This window comes from Pelophylax lessonae (assembly GCF_965119305.1).
Source record: "Pelophylax lessonae genome assembly, chromosome: 2".
Classification (NCBI taxonomy): domain Eukaryota; kingdom Metazoa; phylum Chordata; class Amphibia; order Anura; family Ranidae; genus Pelophylax; species Pelophylax lessonae.
The window spans coordinates 562,522,693-562,544,310 of NC_138769.1; the positions used below are offsets into that span (position 1 = coordinate 562,522,693).

The following is a 21,618-nucleotide window of genomic DNA, read 5'->3' on the forward strand; positions in this document are numbered from 1 at the left end:
AGGAAGCTTTATCTCCAGCAATAAAGACCAAACTGAGCATGTGCAGCTGAACTAAACTTACTGTGTCTCATCTGCACTTGTCCAGAGTGAACGTGCAGGAGGGGGAGGATCTGTTCATACAGGATCACACAGCATTTACACAATGCAGAGGATTAATCACTTAAGTTAGACAGTGAGTATAACAAGCATGCTTTACTGCATATACAGACAGATTTTACTGTTGTGGGTTTAGAAACACTTTAACAAAAATAGTAGTCCTAGTAAGTGATAACTCTTAATCTCTCAAATGATCTGAATATTCTTCCTTTCCCAGTAGGGCCTGACCTTCTCCAACAATTAAGCTGGTAATGTTAAGGCACTCTGTGGCTCATTCAGTTTTCCCTTAGATGAAGACTGCTAAAAGTAGGCTGCTTCAAGTTCCCGGCCTCAAAGATAAAGGGGTAATACAAGAAATTGTCCCTTTTGAGTAGTAAACATACAGTGAAGTAGGTGTGAGTTTGTCTTGGAAACCTGCTGTCTCCATTTTATTATGTTCTTTGCGAGTCGCTCTTGACAAACAAGCGGCTGTGCCAATAGTCTGGATTGTCAAAGGCACAGTCCTTCACTTCCAGTTCTCGAAGAGGTTGAATGAACCCTTTTTGGAGTGCCTCTCTGTGGCATGTTTGTGGGATCAGTTTGGGTTTGTCAAAGGACTTAGGGCGAATGGCAATTAAATTCATGTCCTCATAGCCCTGTTTTTCATCTGAAGTGCTGTCCATTCTCATTCTGCTATTTCGATTCATGTAAGTATACTCCTCTGCATCCTCACTGATCAGGTCTTGGCTATTGCTTCTTCCTCGTTCATTCATATATTCGTATTCCTCCTTGTTCTGATAGTCATAATCATCGTCGTTATTGTCCCCTGCTGTAGATGTTCTGCATTCGCTGCTTGTATCTCCTGCTCCTCGGATGTCCATGTATTCATATTCCAATCTCTCAGATGGCTGCTTTTTCTTGTTCATATATTCATATTCATCATCATCCTCATCATCATCACTGGGCATGCAAGGGGTCAGAGACCTGGACTCAAGGGATTTCAAAGTACTGTCCCGGGAAATGTCTGTGGAAACAGAAATGATCGGTTTTCATCATGTGCAAAAATGTTATGTTTAAAAGTCAGTAAAACTTTTATAAGACCTGAAGTTCATAAAATCACAATTTGTCAAAATAACTGAATTGCTGTCCTTTGGCTTGCTTCACTTACCCACTGAAGAAGCCCTATCACGTGGCGATACGCGTCTAGGGGAGTAGCAGAGCTCTGTGACGTTTACCGGAGTCGCAGAGTGTGAGGTGGTGAGCCGGATGATACATACATGTTTTTTTTTTTATGTTCTTGTAAGTGTATTTTAAAGCGGGGTTTAATAAAATTGTTATTGCGGTAGTACACTATGTCTGTCCTTTCTGCCTTAATACATATTATTCGTGGGGACCTGTGAGGACGTGAGCTTATATCCCTTCAAGGAGGAGAGAAGGAGTGGAGCCACTGATCAGGGTTGAGAGGAGATAAGCTGTTTTTTATCTATATGGAGGTGAGCAGGCACTTTGCTCGGTGACAAATAATCACAGTGTGTGAAGATTAGGCACCGCATGTTTGGAAGCAATCAATTCGACATTCACAGAGGATTTCACCTGTTGTGTTTTTTTTATGTTCATTTTACGAATATTCCATGGTTAAATTGGATGTGTATATCACCACATCTGTATGGGACTCTTTGGACTGATTTCTTATTTTTGCGCTACACTGTATCTATTTTGATTACTTCACTTACTGCTGTGTCTAATTCATGCTATAGCCCCAAATTCTGCTAAAGGCTCCACTCAATGGTACCTCCAGAGACAGCCACTGTGCAAAGTGACCTTGTATTGTGAGTTACATAGTAGTTTGAAATGTAAAGTATAATCAGCCTAAACCTGAGCTCATGCACCTCTTTACAAGCACTCTGGGGGACATTTATCATAAAAATTAGAGACAAGGAGCAAATAAGGTTGGATCTCCTTTATCAAAGTCTTTGCAACAGGCTTATAGATCTGTGCGTATGTATTCCTAGGCAACCAAGAGTGACAGTTTGCAAATTTCAAAGACAGATTTACTGAAGACGAGAGACATTTATACTCTAAAAAGATGTATAATAAAGAAGTGGTCAGGGTCAAGTTTCATACATATGTTTCGTTCACAGTGCAACTGTAGAGCAGTCAAAAAAGGAATGTATGACAAGGCTGTAACCTTGTAATAAACCTGTCTCACGATACATCTAACTCCTCTGATTTAGCATTGTTTTACTGTATGACAGAATTGATAAATGTCCCCCTCTGTGTACAGGAAAGGTTCAAACCATGAACAGAACTTTATCTGAAACATAGTATTATCCTCTTGCCAACAGCCCCACGTTCATATACTGCAGGGCGGCGGCTCTTCTGCATGAAATCACGTACAGATATGCGATTTTGCGTTTCCGGGTCTGCGTTGCCGGAGACTATCTCCCGCTGTGATTGGACACAATGGGAGCCAATCAGTGGGTTCAGAGGACCAGATGTCTACTGGGACCCACCAATTGTTTCCAGGAGGTGCAGAATGGTGGTCTGCCCATGTAAACAAGGCAGATCTCCATTCTGAGGCAAGAGAAGACAGAGATCCTGTGTTTATGTTAAGCAGGAACATGGATCCCTGTCTTCCCAAAGTTAAAGCACCCCCCCCCCCAAAGTTTGTAAGCACTCCCTAGGGACACATTTAACCCTTTGATCGCCCCTGATTTTAACCCCCCTCCCTGCCAGTGTCATTAGTACTGGGACAGTGCATATTCTTTTGGCACTGATTACTGTATTAGTGTCACTGGTCCCCAAAAAAGTGTAATTTAGTGTCCGATTGGTCTGCAGCAACGTTGAAGTCCCACTATAAGTCACTAATAACTGCCATTACTAGTAAATAAATAAAAATTAGATAAAAAAAAATCCCATAGTTTGTAGATGGTATAACTTTTGCGAAAACCAATTTATATATACGCTTATTGGGATTTTGTTTATCAAAAACATGTAGCAGAATACATATTGGCCTACATTGATGAAAAAAATGTATTTTTTCATTTTTTGTTTTTTATTGGATGTCTTTTATAGCAGAAAGTAAAAAATATTGTATTTTTTTTTTTTCAAAATTATTAGTTTTTGTTTGTTTATAGTGCAAAAAATAAACTACAAAGGTGATCAAATACCACCAAAAGAAATTTCTATTTGTGGGGAAAAAAGGACATCAATTGTATTTGTGTATAGCGTTGCACAACTGCGCAATAGTCAGTTAAAACAATGCAGTGTCGTATCGCAAAAAAAGGCATGGTCATGAAGGGGGGGATAAACCTTCCAGAGCTGAAGTGGTTAAGATGTGTAACTGAAACCCTTAATATTTTTCTATAAATTATTTTTTTGTTACTATTTTTATTGTAAAACTATAAAATGTAGATCCATACATACCTCCTTGGCTGAGCTGTGGAATAATATACTCGCTATCTGTATCTGGTGTATCAGGAAGAAAGCTTTCCCTTTGAGAACGATAGGCGCTGTCAAGGCGAGAGCGGGAACTGCGACTCAGGCTTCCACCACCATATGACAAATATTCTGCTGTGTCCATATCAGATAAGGTACAACATCCCTCTGATGACTCTGATACTGTGCGGCCTAAGGAGTCCTCCCTTCTTCGTGTCCCCCGTCTGGGAACTGGGTCAACACGTTGAATAGAGCCCTAAAAAGAAAACAAATTAACTTTTTTTTCTAATATTGATGAACAATTTCTGTACACTTATATGGTACCTATGATGACATGATTAGACACTTCTTAGGCTGTTTAAAAAGAATAGCAGACCAAGTTAGAGGTCAGGTCTAAGGTGCATGTGATTCAGTCCCCTTTTTCCCATGTGACAGCAGTACTGCTTGGAGATTGGCCACCCAGGAACTCTGCAAAGTTAAACTGAGCAAGGGAAAGTGTCCTCATCCTTGTGTAAATTCCAGGTTAAAACCTAGAGCTTAGTCATGGTTAATTTTCTTTGCTTCCATAATCCAGAGTGGTGAAGGAGCCAGGAAAAGGTGAGTAAAAGCTTTTGGTAAGGCCAATATTTAAGTGAGGGTAAATTCCAGATCTAATTTAACTGTCAAATGAATGCTGATACAGGCGTAACTCAGATGCTCTGTAATGGTGGCCATGCACGCTTGAACTTTGGCTGTTTCCTGATAAATCAAACAATCTTTGAGTAGTGGGTGGCCAATTCAGCACCACCTGGCTTGACCAATTTTGGTTTGAAAATCAATGGAGCCAGGCGAAAAGTTCACAGCCGAACAATGACTGCAGCCAATCAAATGCAGTCACTGCTTGGGTATTCTGACAGCCATAGAGGCAGAGGCTATTAGAAAGCAATATCCAGCAAGGAAGAGTCCTCCATTCACACAGTTTAGGGGAATCTAATGATTTTTTATTTTTTTTTTGTTCAACCTCAAGAAATCTTAACGTTTTGGCATAACTAGGCTAGTAGCAATGGACTGTGGCATTAGACAGGGTTTTGTCACTGTCTGGATTTTAGCCAAACTTCAGAACTTTAGCATACTTCAATTCTATAGTCAGAGTGACTAGTTCATTTCATTTTGTGATCTGGTAACATTTTTATGAATGATTTATTCTTACATTTTAACACACTACGAGAAATAAGGAAGGTTATAGTCAAGGGAGATAAAAGCTTTCTGGAGGTTAGAAGCATTGTGATGGGTAATTGTCCCAGGTAAGTATGAGCAGAAATAAACATGATATTTAAACATTGCAGACGCATTATGAAGATGAAGCCAGAGTGGAATTGAATGATTACCTTTTTAGTAACGCTGCCAGTGGTTTGGTTCATTGGAAGATACCCAGCCAGAGAACTTTGCACACTTTGACTCTGAAACATAAACGTATTCAAAAAATAAACATGCTTCTTCTGTTTTTTACATTTTTTGAAAGAAAGCATAGAAAGCCTAATTTTCAGGCAGATCAGTTACTTTTTGACCTAATCTTGAACTAATTAACCTACAGTATGCGTGGGAACTAATGACTCCTACACTCACCCATTGTCTGCTCAGATATCAATTAAGAGGCACAGAAAATTTAATTACATGATCGTTACGAACAGACCTAGAGGGGAAACAGTTTTGTAGCTACACTTTGACCTTCCTTAAGGCATGTTATTGCCGAAGCACTGCAGCAGGCTCTATTGCTGAGTTTACAGTTAGGCCAGTCATACACGGATCGAAATTTGGCTGGTCCAGGTTGGACCTTTTTTTTTTTTTCAAATTTTGATTCGCGTATGGGCACCCTGGTTGTACAGAGGTCAAGCTATCGATCAACCACCCTGTCGGTTTTACCCCAAACAATCTGTGCCACCGTCTATAGCCAGTAACACTGATCATGGTGTTCTGATGGTGGGGAAGGCTCAAATTTACTTTGGTTGTGGCTCACAACCAACTGTAAAATCTATTTGTTGTTTTTAGGTTTAATACCGCTTTTTACACAATTTGTTAAATTGCAGCTTACCAATTCTATGATGTGGTATCTACATTTGTTTCCTTTATTTTCACCTGGTGATCCAGCCAGTAGGTCTGTTTTCAACTTCCTTTACCAGACCAAGCTGTCCAGATGAAGTAGCATGGTCAGATTTATATAAAACATTTATCCCAAAAAGGAAAAAAACGTTTGCTGTAACTGCTTATAAAGTTCTAGCTGGAGTTCAGCTTCAATTTGTTAATGAAGTCCATCTAAATCTGCTAGTTTACCACTAATCTTTTACCAGACTGACAATGCTGCTGTCCTAAAGTGTCTGCTTTACTACTTCATCCAGAATGCAGACACCCTGAGGTTTATTTACTAAAGCTAGACAGTGCAAAATCAGTCACACTTCTGCAGAGAAACCAATCATATTCTAACTTCAGCTTGTTCAATTAAGCTTTAGCAATAAAACCTGGAAGCTGATTGGTTTCTCTGCAGAAGTGTGACTGATATTGCACTCTCTAACTTTAGTTAATAAACCCCCCTAAGACAGGAAGTGTGTTACTGGCTAGATCATAAGGTGAAATAAAGGAGAAAAAAGTCTAAAAAAGAAACTTAATGCAGCCACATCATCTAAGGACTGGTAATCTGCAATATATTACCTTTCGTTTTTGGGTTTATTACCACTTTTTTGAGAAAGTGCAGAGAAGGGCAACCAAACGGATAAGAGGCATGGAGGACCTCAGCTATGAGGAAAGATTAGAGGAACTGAATTTATTCTCTCTTGAGAAGAGGAGATTAAGAGGGGATATGATCAACATGTATAAATACATAAGGGTTCCATATAGAGAACTTGGTGTTGAGTTATTCAACACAGAGGACAAGGGGGCACTCTTTACGTCTAGAGGAAAACAGATTTTGTTTCCAAATACGGAAAGGTTTCTTCACCGTAAGAGCTGAGAAAATGTGGAATAGAGTCCCTTAAGAAGTGGTTCTGGCTAGCTCACTAGATTTTTTTTTTAAAAGGCTGGGATTCTTTCCTAGGTGTACATAATATAAATGGGTACTAATATTTATAGGTAAAGTTGATCCAGGGCATATCCAATTGCCTCTCGGGGGATCAGGAAGGAATTTTTTCCCCTACTCTAGCAAATTGGATCATACTTTGCTGGGGTTTTTTGCCTTCCTCTTGATCAACTGCAGGTGTGGGATTGTGTATATGGGATTGTAAGGTTGGGTTTTCTTTGCTGTTTTTTATTGGTTGAGCCAGATGGACTTGTGTCTTTTTTCAACCTGACTAACTATGTAACTGGCACTCCAGCATAAATCCTTTTTTCCCTAATTTGGATATAACAGAAGCCACTGTCAGTTTTGTTTTCCTGTGTCAGAGAGATTCCCCTTACTTCCGATCTAAAAAAACATCTATTTCTTGCAGAAAAAAAGGGTTGGGATCATCTTCCCTACAGGGACAAAAACAAAATCACAGCAGAGTTTCCCACTCTTACAGATTCTGTTCTCGTTAGAAAAGCTTCACTTCCTGTCCAAGTAATAAAGAAAGCAATACAAATTAGGGGCAGTAACTCTCTTCCCGACTCTTTAAAAAAATGTCTAAAACTTTAGTAAAATCACAAGTTTCCTCAACATCGATATTACTGCTGCACAAACAATTTTGGAATCTAATATTATTAAAGAGTACTTCAAGCAACTAGCTATGATTTCTATCATTTTTCTTTTTTTTTTTTTTATGGCAATTAAAATTAAATTAAATTAAATTTCCTAGAACTACCCACCCCATCAAGAGTTTCTTATTACTAGAACTGTTTTAATGCAAAAAAACTCCCAGTTAGCACTAAGAGAGATTTCAGCAAAAGCATGTGAAAGTCTTCTCTCATTATTCACAAGGCAGAAGCAGGTAAGGATCTGAAAAAAAACTTTGTTGAAATACTTGCAATGTATATTACTGTAGCAGATCTGAAGATTTTTTTCTTTTTAAGGCCTTACCCTTGAATAGTCTATTCTTTGCCGTGATGTATAGACAGTACTGGGAGTTTTAGGATGTGAATTCATATCTTCATCTTCCTCTGTGTCTAAATCAGTATCCACCTCCACTTCTTTTTCACACAGTACTGGTGGTTCTCCAAAGACAGGTGACTGTGGGATTTCACTGTCCCGCTGTAAAAAAAGAAAAAAAAAAATTGATGTCAAGTTACAATTTATAATTCCAAAGAGCATGTATACATTTGGCCTCTTCTCCACAGCCCCCCAAAAAATACATATTAGAAGTTTGAAGGCCTAGTTTAAATGATTTAACAAGGGTACAATAGACCTGGTGAAAGAGATTCAGCTGAATTTCCTGTTTTTTAGAGGATATTAGTATAGTCATGTAGATAAATTCAAATTCTAACTCCTAAGTCAGAGAGTGGCATCACCTGTCCCTCCTATTTCTCCCTTGCTCTGTTGAATATAGATGTGCTTTACTTTAAAAGTGTCGATTAGTATTTGTAGATTAGTTTAGATCTGTTCATCTGAGGAATTGATCTAGGCGTGGGTACTCAAAGGGTCCATTGTGTAAACCAAATTGCATAACGTCTCAGTTGGAGCATAAAGAAAGTGCAAAGTTTTCTTGGAACCGTTGAAGTGTCCTCAATTCTCCTGAAGTGAATAAATGGTCTAGGTATTCAACACCAAGAGAAGTCCAATGGTTGATGTTTATTAGTGTGAGAAACTTAAACAAAGTTGAGCCAAGATAGCATTGTCGGGGGGACAATGCTAAGTTACCCTTTTCTTTTTTTACCCCTACTTACCTCATGGTGGGTTGTCCTTAATTCAGATATTCACCCACCCAGCAGATCCAGCCTTTTCCTGCTGCAATCAGCTTTTAAATTGCCACCACCCGGGTCTTGCGTCTCCATACTTCTTTGTGACAATTGTCTCTTTCGGGAGCCCCCAATGATTCAATGCCAGGCCCACCCCCCTCCTCCATCTGGTGAATGGAAGTTGATACCTCAAGTGATATGAGACATGCAAACTCCTGAAGACACCAGGAGCAGAGCATGTCACTTGTCATTTTTGCCTGGGCAAGAATGGAGGATGGCAGGGCAAACCGAAACGAAAAAGCAAGAAATAAAAAGGGGAAATTCATGTGACAGGAAGGTTTGTATGTCATGTACATACATTTTAAAAAGTGCAGTACTATACCCAAAATAATATATGTCAAATCGAATATGTGACTCTATATGACATGCAACATCAGAAAAGAAATATTAAAATAAAATGTTATAAATGCATAAAATGCAAACCTCACACCTCACCTACTGGCGGTAATCTTGTAAATTTTGTTCAATCTTAAACCAGTTAGGTGATAAACTGAAAAACTGTGTCCAAAGATAATAGTCCCACTCCAAAAGTAAATTTCCCATTTCCACAAATCCATGTAAGCATCACACTCTATAAAACCATGCCAACTTGTAAATGCTAATACCTATAGACGTGAAAGCAGCCAGATATAAAGCCTCTTACTAGACTGCAATAACCAGTAAAAGAAATGGTCAGAAAGCACTCTATGTACTGCAGCTATTGCCCAGATTCCAATGCCCCTCAACATCAGAATGTGTTCACAGCAGCCCAGGATAAAAGACAGAAAACACAAGCCATGTGTAATATGTAAAACACATGCACTCTAGTTAAAAATCCAAATTATTGCTTCAATCCATGTAAACAGGCAGATACTCTAAAGCCAGTCTGTTGTTGGTTCTTGTGCGTGATGACATCACATCGTGGCAGTCGATGCAGAAATTAGCTTTTGGTGTGGGACTATTATCATTGGACATTGTTTATCATATTATCATTTGACTGGTTTGAGATTGGTCAATATTTACGAGATTGGCCAGTGTACGGAGGTTTGTATGTTATGCATTTATATTACTTTATTTTAATATGTCTTTTCCAATGTTGCATGTCATATATTTGATTTAAAATATATTAATTTGGGTACAGTACCACACTTTTTTTTTTTTTGTTCTTTAAGTTTAGTATCACAAAATTGTAGTGTTGGCTGCTTTATCCAGGTTATATTTCTAGCCCATGAGGAGATTTTTTTGGTTATGTAGTGTACATAGATTTTAAAAACTCCTTGTGAATGAAAAAGTGTTGGAGGTGAATCAGTAAAACTGCTTTTTGTTTAATGAAATACCAAATCCATTATGAGACAATAAATGAACTAGGAGCCTAATTCCAAAGACTTCAGCCTTGGCAGTTGTCCTAGTTTAAGTTAGGGCATCTCACCTTTATGACCAGGTACCGAGGTGGATCTCGGGCCATTCGAGTAAATTCATTACCCAGTTCTTTGAATGTGGGTCGAACATTTTCATCAATCATCCAACCTAAACATGTCACATGAGAAAATGTTAGTGTTCCTATCATAAAAAAGCAGTTCTAAAATATACAAACAATAACCAGCAATGACTCACATTTCACCATGACCATGTAGACATCAATAGTACAGATAACTGGTTGGGGAAGCCTCTCGCCTTTTTCTAAGAGGTCTGGCACTTCAGACAAACGAATACCTGGATATGGCTCATCTCCAAACGTCATCATTTCCCACAGTGTTACTCCTACATGACACAGCAGAAAATACACTTCATAAAAAGTATAGACAATAAATCTTTAGGCCTGATTTGGCAGTTGGGTTGTTTTAATATTAAAGACAAGGGTCACTGTAGTTTTTGTACATTCTGGGAATGGGTCCAATAGCAATAGTGAGTTGGCTATGGCTAATACATAAACTTTATGACTTCATCAGGCTCAGCAAAATGTGGTCACATTCACAAGGGGGGCCGGTGTGACACTTACCATAACTCCACACGTCACTTTGATGAGTGTATTTGCCAAAGTGTATGCTTTCCAAAGCCATCCATTTAATGGGTGTCTGTGTTGGGTACAATGAAAAAGGAGCACAACTTAGGGGCAGTTAAACATAATAAAGTCATAACTATTACACAAAGGCACAAGATTTAAAGTTATACGTATATGTGCATTAGTATCATTAAGAAGTAATATGTGCTCACATATTTTGCATACTGCTCCAACAGGCGTATTGATCTGACATGGAAAAAGAAATTCAAGAACCTAATATCCCCGAAGTGGCTGGGCTATTTGCATATCAGATGCCCACACCTTTTATGCTGTTGGAGCTCTGAATAAGGCATTTGTGTACAAATGCAGACATCTCCTGCAAATATAATTGCTTTTAGTGCTTGGACATCGACACTGGTAGGGTTCAGTATAGAGCTACTGGTGCACAGAATGATACCCTAGCTTATATTAATTTTAAAGGCTGAAAGTTTTTTTTTACCCTAATGCATTCTCTGCAATAAAGGTAAAAAACCTTTGTAGTGCAGCTCCCCCTTGAATTTACCTGAGCCTGATCGAGATGCAGCGATGTGCACAAAAGCAATGGCTCTCTCGGCTTTCTCTCTCCTCATAGGCTCAGAGAAAATCACAGCCAGTGAGGATGGCTCGGGGTGGGGGGGGGGGCATTGGGGGGTGGGTCGAGCCGTGCTTTGTGTGCCAATGGACACACAGAGCTGGGTCAGGAGCCAGCCCACATGAGTGCCCTCATAGGACATGGCTTGCTATGGTGGGCAGTCAGCGGGTGGGAGGAGGAAGGAGCGCTGCTGGCAGAACCCGTGAAGAGGAGGACCGGGGCTGCTCTGTGCAAAACCATTGCACACAGCAGGTAAGTATGACATGTTTGTTTTTTTTGTTTTTTTTTGTTTTTAATTAGGGTTTACAATCACTTTAAGCTCTCCGGAACTTTACCTTCCCTGTAACTTTAACAATTAAGCTGGTTGTTGGCCTGAATGAGAAAAATCCATACAGTAGATTTCTCCAGTGTGGATGGACGATTCTCTTGCTGCTGGCTATGTATTTTACCAGCTGGCACTCTCAGCTGTTAGAATACCAGAACAGTTTACTGCAACTTATTGCCTGCAGTCGCTGTTCAGTTTACTTTTTTTCCACCCAGCTGCTTCTATATTCCAGTCGAAGTTTGTCAAATCAGGTGGTGTTGGCAGAGCCATCCACCGTTCAAATTTTGGCCGCTACACAGGAAATAGCCAAAACTCAAACTGTGTATGGCCAGCTTAATTGTCAAACAAATTCCTAATGTAATTCTAACACTAATATACTGGTAAGTAACCCTTAAATCCAACTCCAGGAAAAAATAAAAATGGTGCCTCAGCAGGTGCTTAGAACAAAAAAAAAAAAACTCCGGCCTCAATACTCACCTCCTCCCTCAGTTGTGTCCCCTGCAGTCATTCCTTTCTTCCACAAGATGCCCTTGGTCTTCTGGATCTAATGATGGCCAGCTATGGCACCCTACACACACATATAGTGCAATGATGCAGAGAGCGCTTCTGGCCTTTAACTCCCTTCTTAGCATGGTCATCCCTCCTGCACTTGTATCTCGTGTACTGAGGACTAACTATTCCTGTGCCAAAAGATTCTGGTGCTGTCTTACACTTACTGATCCACTTTTAAGGTGACCGCATGGATATCTTAAACTATCACCAGCAAGTTTTTTTAATGGCGCATGCCTTACAAGTAGCCAATATTCTATAGATCTGTACAAAACAATACTGCGTTCATGTGAAACAATACATTTTTGGTTTCAGAATATCTCTTGCTGCAAACCTGCACACATGATCTGCGTTTAGCTTCTAGTACATAAGAGGATGATAGTAAAGAATATTGAAAGTTTATTAATTTCACCTTGATTTCATTGTAGCAAAATTTCTTGTCATCTGGGTACAACAGATCTGCCACACCAAAATCTGACACTTGAACGTGATTGGCTGTTTTCATGAGGATGTTACGAGCTGAGAGGTTCCTGTGAACCATGCGATGTTCCTCCAGGTAATACATGCCCTGTACAAAAAAAAGAGACATAAATACAGAAGACAAAAAAAAAGGCTAGGGCAATTATCAGTTTCCTTAACCTTTTTTTATCCCAAGTATAACATATGAATTACAACAAGAACACTTTGCTTTTAGTGGAATAAGGGAATAATAACCGCGCTAAAGGAACAGATAAATTAGAACAGCAGCAACTTCAAGTGTGACCACACCCTAATAAATATTATACATATAAGTCGCGCTAAATATTAGATGGAGATGTGAAGTCCATAAAAGTCCAAAACAATATTATTGATAAATTCCAGGACCAAACTCCCTTAAGGGTATGTGCTTACCAGAAGAAGGTAAGGAAAAGGCAGTCTCGCTGCGTGGAAACTTGTCACCTTGACAGTAGATCCAAGCTTCTATGATCGATCAACTCAGTGGACATGGGATCATGAAAAGCAAAAAAAAAGTACCGCAATAGCGTAAAACCCAACAAACAAATTGTGACTATCACCAAAGGTGTGGGTAAATGAAAATTGTGATGTGATATGACCTCCACCACAATAAATGAAATAAATAAATCATGCAAAAATATAGGGAAATTAGGGTGAATAACCCCTACCAGAAAGGTTAAGGGTTGATGCCTTGAGTGATTAGTGTGTATCGGTTGGAGTAGCCTCTTACCAAACAGAAAAAATAATGACACAGTGAAGAAAACGTTGAAAAAAAGGGTAATCGTGCTGAACCACCACCAGCTGAATTCGCCTCTTACCCTGGATAGATATAGATTAGCCAAAGTGCACTAAACAAATCCAGTGTACCACTCAGGAGCCAGCAATTTCACACCTGTGAGAGTTGCCTCTTACCACATATGAAGTTGTATCAAGCCTGTAGGGTAAATCAAGTGGCCAAAGACCGACCCCAAATTGAATCCAAGCCTGTGTGTATACGAATAACCAGGGGATCCGACCAGAGGTGTAGGTAACTGGGTCTCAGAAGTTTCAGCAATATAGGATATCACCACCATAAGAAGAAAGAAAGGGCTCCCATAGCGTAAAACCATAAAAGCATTTTATTCCATAAAAGCAAAAAAACTTACAAAGACCAGGAATGGGTGAGCAATGGAGGTTGCCGCCGGCCGGACGGCTCCGCTCGTCCGCACTCGTGGGTCGCAGTCAGATGACGTCAGTACGCCGTTGCCCTGACGACGTTTCGTCACAGATGACGTTATCAAAGGTCTTTGATAACGTCATCTGTGACGAAACGTCGTCAGGGCAACGGCGTACTGACGTCATCTGACTGCGACCCACGAGTGCGGACGAGCGGAGCCGTCCGGCCGGCGGCAACCTCCATTGCTCACCCATTCCTGGTCTTTGTAAGTTTTTTTGCTTTTATGGAATAAAATGCTTTTATGGTTTTACGCTATGGGAGCCCTTTCTTTCTTCTTATGGTGGTGATATCCTATATTGCTGAAACTTCTGAGACCCAGTTACCTACACCTCTGGTCGGATCCCCTGGTTATTCGTATACACACAGGCTTGGATTCAATTTGGGGTCGGTCTTTGGCCACTTGATTTACCCTACAGGCTTGATACAACTTCATATGTGGTAAGAGGCAACTCTCACAGGTGTGAAATTGCTGGCTCCTGAGTGGTACACTGGATTTGTTTAGTGCACTTTGGCTAATCTATATCTATCCAGGGTAAGAGGCGAATTCAGCTGGTGGTGGTTCAGCACGATTACCCTTTTTTTCAACGTTTTCTTCACTGTGTCATTATTTTTTCTGTTTGGTAAGAGGCTACTCCAACCGATACACACTAATCACTCAAGGCATCAACCCTTAACCTTTCTGGTAGGGGTTATTCACCCTAATTTCCCTATATTTTTGCATGATTTATTTATTTCATTTATTGTGGTGGAGGTCATATCACATCACAATTTTCATTTACCCACACCTTTGGTGATAGTCACAATTTGTTTGTTGGGTTTTACGCTATTGCGGTACTTTTTTTTTGCTTTTCATGATCCCATGTCCACTGAGTTGATCGATCATAGAAGCTTGGATCTACTGTCAAGGTGACAAGTTTCCACGCAGCGAGACTGCCTTTTCCTTACCTTCATCTGGTAAGCACATACCCTTAAGGGAGTTTGGTCCTGGAATTTATCAATAATATTGTTTTGGACTTTTATGGACTTTGCTTTTAGTGTCAGTCTGGTATCACAATTAGGAGAAGGTTTTGAAATATATTAAACCACTTGCTGACCGCAATATGTATAACTATATATACATTGCGGTTTGCAAGTGGTTTACCAGGATTATGGTTGAAGATACCAACCATAATCCCATTACTGTTTTTTGCAGCCGGCGGCTGGCCCTCTCATTAAAGCGGTCTGAGCAGCTCATGAGTAGCTGGAACGCTTTCCAAAGCGGTGGGAGGGGACGTCTTCCCCTCCCATCGCTCGCCGGTCTTTCTCAGGTTGTTGGTTCGATGGTGCGGCCGGCTGCTCCCATAGCCAATCGAAGAGTGTAGATACTCTTTGATCACCTCTATGGCCTTGGAGGACGGGAGGGACGTCACCTCCAGTCTAGGCTGGAAGTAAATAATTTAAATTAATAATTTATTTTAAAAAAAGATACATTTTTTTTTTATATTTTGCTTTTAAACGGTAAAGAAGAGATCTGGGGTCTTTTTGACCCCAGATTTCTCCATAAAGAGGACCTGTCATCTTTTTTTCTATTACAAGGGATAATTATATTCCTTGTAATAGGAATAAAAGTGATAAAAAAAAAAAAGGAACGGTGTAAAAATAAAAAGCAAAATGAAGAAAAATAAATTAATTTAAAGCGCTCCCATCCCTCCGTGCTCGCGCGCAGAAGAAAATGCATAAGTAAACGGTGTTCGCACCACAAATGTGAGGTATCGCCGCAAACTTTAGAGCAAGAGCAACAATTCTAGTGCTAGACCACCTCTGTAACTCAAAATAGGTAACCTGTAAAGACGTTTTAATTTTCGCCTATGGAGATTTTTAAGTATTGTAGTTTGTCACCGCTCCACAAACAATTCTAAAGAATGACATGTTAGATAACTATTTACTTGGTGTAACATAATCTTTTCCATTTTACAAAAAAATTGGGGTATATGTTGTGTTTTTTGTTTTATAAATTATTTAAAAAATTTTTTTTCCAAAACAATTGCGTTTGAAAAACCACTGCGCAAATAAAACGTGATAAAAAAAAATTGCATCGATCTGCATTTTATTTCCTAGGGTCTCTGCTAAAAAAAAAAAAAAAGTGTGCAATGTTTCTAGCAAAAAATACATATTTAAATTTGTACACAAAAAGTGCCAGTAAAAGCCTGGTCGGCAAGTTGTTAAATGTTGATTAAATATTTTCTGCAGTACAAATTTACTTTGACTGGAGGGGTGGATGAATAAAGATTTTCTTTGCAATTACTCGGGTCTGTTTATATGACTGGTCCCTAGCTCTTTTATTAAAATGAGTAATCATTTTTTCAGATACTACTTTTGACAGCTCAGAGTTAAAAGAGAATACATGTTATGATAATCAAGTATTAATTATGTTTTACTCTCTACGTCTATCTGTTCTTTCACAAAGGGTAGCTATAAAATATTTAATGTTTTAGTTTGATATACAAGTGAAAGTAATCAGCTTGATGAAAATACTCTCCTCATATGACACGTTATTGTACTTGTGCCGTGTTTACATGAAAACATATCTAAAGGCAAAACCTTTTTTTTTTTTTTTTTTTTATATTGCTGTCTGTGTTTCCTATTAGGGGGATTCACCCTCTTTGTCCTAACCACCAATGTCACTGGGAATATATGTGAGGATGAATCCAAAATTTGAGTTCCCACCAAAAGAATAAATGGGAAATCATCAAATGGTAACCCTTGTTCCTGTGACAACTGTCTAAGAAGGAATATTGCCCATACTGAATAGCATCTTATTTCCTGTTGAGTCTACAGGACAGGACATTTTCCTTAATGAGAGACAGATTACAAAACAACTGACACCGTTTTAATAGTCCCCTATTCTATTCGTAATGAAAAAAAAAAGTTTTGGCTTTAAATATACTTTAAATGCTGACGTTTTCACCTTCGTTGATGTTGCACAAGACTTCAGTATCGTTCTCCATTGTTGTAACTGAACAATTGACTGTCTGTGTATTATGATGCCTTTTACTTTTTTATTTTTTAAAAGTTACTTAAATGAAAAAAAAAAAAAAAAAAGTACTTTAAATATAAAGTGTCCCTCTAAGGGAGTAGCTCCATACATAGGGGATGCACAGGTCCTGCTGTCCTGTAGAGGAGCCATAGTGACATACCTACAAACAGAGTTGTATAAAGTACTCGAAACCCATACTTGAGTAAAAGTACAAGTGCTCGATCAAAAAGTGACTTGAGTAGAACTACTAAAGTATTCAACATTTTTTGTACTTAAGTATTGCAAGTAGTTTTTTTTTTTAAATTTTGCTACTCAAGTTCTGAAAGTAAAAGTACAAGTACTGTGTTATGTAGTTATTAAAGAAAGAAGTCAAAAGTTTGAACATCATATTGTTTTTTATTATTTCAAATGCAGCTTTTATTTATACATACAGTAGCATTTATTTTCGTATGCGCTGATAATACACACGTTTTGAGCTTCATGAAACCTGCCATCTACTGTTCTGGCAGTGGTAATTTTTATAATAGTAACTAGTAACTATGCAGCACAAAAAAAAAATATTGGAGTAGAAGTATTGAAATCATCGAAAAAATGTAGTGAAGTAAAAGTGGAAGTAGGAGAAAAAAATTCTACTCTAGGAAAGTACAGATACCGCCTTTCGGTACTTAAGTACAGTAGTGAAGTGGTTCTACTTCGTTACTATACATCTCTGCCTACAACCCTGTGAATAATATACTTTCCTAGAGTAGAATTTTTTTCTCCTACTTCCACTTTTACTTCACTATATTTTTTCGATGATTTCAATACTTCTACTCTGATATTTTTTTTTTGTGCTGCATAGTTACTCGTTACAATTATAAAAATTACCACTGCCAAAACAGTAGATGGCAGGTTTCATGAAGCTCATAAAAATGTGTATAATGTCATGTGTACTTTTGACTTCTTTTGACTTCTTTCTTTAATAACTACATTACACAGTGTGCAAAAAATACTGGTGTATTTCCACGCGCCACTGGAAAAAGGGTTAAATAGGGTAGTATAGTGCAATCTAATATTGATAAATAAATATATAAATAAGTGAAATGGCAGCTGCTGTATAGAAAATAGAAACCCTACATTACACAGTACTTGTACTTTTACTTTTAGTACTTGAGTAGCAATTTTTTTTTAAAAACTACAGGTACTTTTACTTTCAGTACTTGAGTAGCAAAATGTTTAAAAAAACTACTTGCAATACTTAAGTACAAAAAATGTTGAATACTTTAGTACTTCTAATCAAGTCACTTTTTGATCGAGCACTTCCACTTCTACTCAAGTCACTTTTTGATCGAGCACTTTTACTTTTACTCAAGTATGCGTTTTGAGTACTTTTTACAACTCTGGTGGTCGCTGAAGCTTAAGCATATACATATTTGCAGGATAAACCTCTTGTTTTTAACATGAACCATTAGACAATTCAGGGTCAATTCAGTTTCTTGCAGGCTGGCTGGTAAGTGAGCTGGGAATTTTTGTTTGTGTTTTTTTTACATGCATTGCCCTTCAATGTGCTTCTTGCTGTAAAGGCCAGTTATAGGTAGGGGTGGTTGCCATCATTTTAAAATACAGGGGGGCACTGCAAGGTTATATTTTGCCTAATACCCAGAGCTCAACTTTAACCGCGTACAGCAGAATCAAACATTTTTAGCAAAAGTCAGCATTTGTGTTAGAACAGGGCTAGATTTACATTTCTTTATGTTTAGATGTAGTTGTGCAAAGAAGCACTGAAGGATTTGTGATATTTTTATCATGTTTGGATTATTAATGATACCAACTGGGTGGTGAATGCAAACTCTTTACATGCCTGATGCATACTGTATGCATCTTTGCACTTACACTCACTGCTAGGCTCTCTGGAAGTGTCCCTTATACATTCATTTTTAGAAAGCATGCTGTTTCCACAGTTTGTAGACCTCACTCACCTTAGCAATCTGCACACACCAGTTAAGCAGCATTTGAGGTCCGATAGCACTGGTGTTCTTATTCTGGCGAACATACTGCAGTAATGAGCCCATTGGAAGGAGCTGAGTAACCAGCTGCAGCTGTGTTCCTGGACAGATACCCAATAATCGCACAACACAGGGATGATCAAGGCTTCCCATCGCCAACATATGCTGTAGAGAAAAAGTTTAAATCAAGATCTTGATCTGTGATGTACACAAAGACTGATGACCTCACGAGATAATATTCATTGGTATTATGACAATCTTTAAAACCTCTTATATACACTTTTAAATAACTATACAATTAAATACAATAAAACTTGTTGAAGGCGCCAACCCCAAAAATAATTACCGACTGAAAATCCTGATCAGGAAATTTCCTGATTACGCCAACTGATAGGCGAAATGCGTTGAGGTCTGGCAACCATTGACGTCACATCCGGTCTCCTAGTGGAACGCATGCCGGCCAGCCGGCCGAACGGAGCAACATGAGCTGATGGATCTAGTCATTTTATGTGGGATATAATAAAATGCTACTGGAGCCTGTGCGGGTCGAGGCACTTCTGATGTAAACTGCCAACCATTTGTCCTTGTGGTAGGATTGACATATTTAATAAACAGTAATGCACTATTATTCAATTTTTTTGCCTTCTTGTCACTTGCCACTGGAGAAGAAATTAGGGAGTGGAGTGAATGGTAACATTGTGAGAAGATAAGTTTGGACAGCTGGGGTGAGCTCGGGTGAAGCACACAGATGTTTTTCAACACGCATGTGTGAGGGTGGTTGGGATCCCTGAGTGGAAAGTACCGCTCATTGATTATGGACTGTATTTCATTATTTATCACAACTTTTCCGCATATTTTGGAGTATTTTCTCTCAACAGACTGAATTATTATATATTTAATGTATTCACGGGTTTGAATATCACTATTGATTTGTATGTAATGTTTGTTTGGTATACCTACAGCGCCTTACTATAAAATTAAAAACTTTTTAAAAAACTTTTCAAATGAAAGTACAGTTTCAATTATATTTAATTTCAAATAACTTTGATTCAATTACATTTAGATTTTTATTTTTTATTTTAGGCTAAGTCTAAATAAAATTCAGTAGGTACAGATTCTACTTGGCCATACGTTAATGGGGTCAACTAAGACTAGTTATTCTTGTTATGCACAAATTGTGCTTTTACAGAATAAACTTGCATATCTTTTCGCAACCCTTTTTAATTCTGTTACTTGATGTTTGAACTAATATTAAGGTTAGGTTTACAGTAAAAGAACATATCACACCCAATAAATGAAACAGTTGAACTTGTCTGCCAAAGATTTTTGTATGACATTATAGAGGGGCTCCAGTTGTTAAGGTTTTGCCGCCAATGTCATGCGACTCAAGCTGTCCCTGTATATATAAACCAAGAATTATTAAAACATGAGACTAGAACTTATAATTTATGATTAGATCTAAATAACTTAACTTTTATGTTTAGTAGTATTTTATTCTTGGGTCCAATTAATCTTATGAAAGTAAATCCATAAAAAAACTAGAATTAAATGATGATAATAATAAATATTATTATTACAGGTACATAGTGCTTTACATATATAATCAACGTCCACTGCAGGTAAGCAGTACTGCTAGGTCCAGGACCCCCTCCCATCACCTCTATCTGATGAGCTGACATTACCCACTTCAGCCCCATAAGGTTTTGCCCCCTTAATGACCAGGTAAGCCGTAGCATCCCGCATCACCGCCAGGAGTGACGTCAGGATCCCAGGACCCACGAGTGCCAACGTTCCACCAGTTGACGAGGAGCCCACGGACACCACCGAGGCCATCCCTGTACACACGGAAGAACCCCCCTGCCGCTCTCACCGGGATCCACTGCCTCCACCACCAGGACCTGCTCCAGTGATGCTCCTGATGATCAACATTACTTGACTAACTGCATCTTATTCACCGACTAAATGTGAGTGTAATACTGCTGCACATATTTCAATAAATGTCTTGCTGCACTTAGAAGGCGCTGCGCTGTCTTCCCTCTTTAATCCTCATGACTAAAGCTACTGATTGCTGCCTGTAAACGTCTCTTTACTTTGTTTTTTTGCAATTTGTTCTGTAATTTTTGTTGACGTCACAGACGCATGCGCTCCCTGTCCTTTGATTCACGGCACGCTTCGTGTGCCGTCTCAGCATGCCGTGTCCGCAAGTTCCGCTGTCTGCGGCCCAGCTGTGAAGACTCGTTTGACTGGGCATTAATTCATAGCTTCCTGGTTCTCCCCTTGTGTCCGTGTGGTGGCACACGCGGAGTAAACTAGGGCATAGAGACTCCTATAGCTACAATCATCTGGAGCTTTCAGCCTGACAGCTGTAAAACACTGGAAAGGTAAAGGCAAGTGGATAGCAGAGATCCCAGAGGAATGTCTATCTTCAACCGCATGTATTTGGAACAAATCCACCTAGTGGATTTTTTTTTTTTCGCGGATCGAGAAAGATGCTTGGTAAAACAATATCGCTATGTGCGAGATTACAGCAGGGGAAAGCAGAAAGGGCAGAAATGATGTACACAGCCGACTCAGATAACAGTACTCAAGATGGAAGATAATTTTTTACAAACTTTACAAAAATAGTAAGTTGGAATCGTTACTGCAAACATTATATTATATAAATATTGCAAAGAAGTGTTTATAACTAACTAGATTAAAAACACAATAGGGATAGCAGAGTTTACTTCCCTTTGAACCCTTTATTCACAGTGAATGTTGCAACTCCTTCTGAACTCGCACGATTTCAAAGCCGCATTTTAGTCCGACTTCCGGGGGAACTTGAAAGACGTCTGTGAGGGTTCATGCATAGATATCTATTGAAGTCACCAAAAATAGTGCAGAAACTACTTTTGGAAATTGACATGGCGCTGAAAAGTTGGCATCGCACTGATTGGGACAGTGCCATTTCCCGCCATAGGCTGAGATTTGACATGCGATTTGACCTTCAAATCGTATGTCAAATTGCG

The 21,618-nt window shown here is 38.9% G+C and overlaps 1 protein-coding gene across 1 annotated transcript in view; it reads right to left on the bottom strand.

Moving 5' to 3' along the window:
- Window positions 1-245: 245 nt before the first annotated feature.
- ERBB3 (erb-b2 receptor tyrosine kinase 3) overlaps window positions 246-21,618 on the bottom strand; it is a 155,150-nt gene continuing 133,777 nt past the window's right edge. The window contains exons 20-28 of the mRNA XM_082245567.1: window positions 18,584-18,775; window positions 12,311-12,466; window positions 10,391-10,466; window positions 10,006-10,152; window positions 9,821-9,918; window positions 7,538-7,708; window positions 4,881-4,952; window positions 3,502-3,769; window positions 246-1,099 (exon numbers count right to left, since the gene is read on the bottom strand). Coding sequence (XP_082101693.1) covers window positions 528-1,099; window positions 3,502-3,769; window positions 4,881-4,952; window positions 7,538-7,708; window positions 9,821-9,918; window positions 10,006-10,152; window positions 10,391-10,466; window positions 12,311-12,466; window positions 18,584-18,775 — 1,752 coding nt within the window. The 3' untranslated portion in view covers window positions 246-527. The remainder of the gene's footprint in view (window positions 1,100-3,501; window positions 3,770-4,880; window positions 4,953-7,537; window positions 7,709-9,820; window positions 9,919-10,005; window positions 10,153-10,390; window positions 10,467-12,310; window positions 12,467-18,583; window positions 18,776-21,618) is intronic.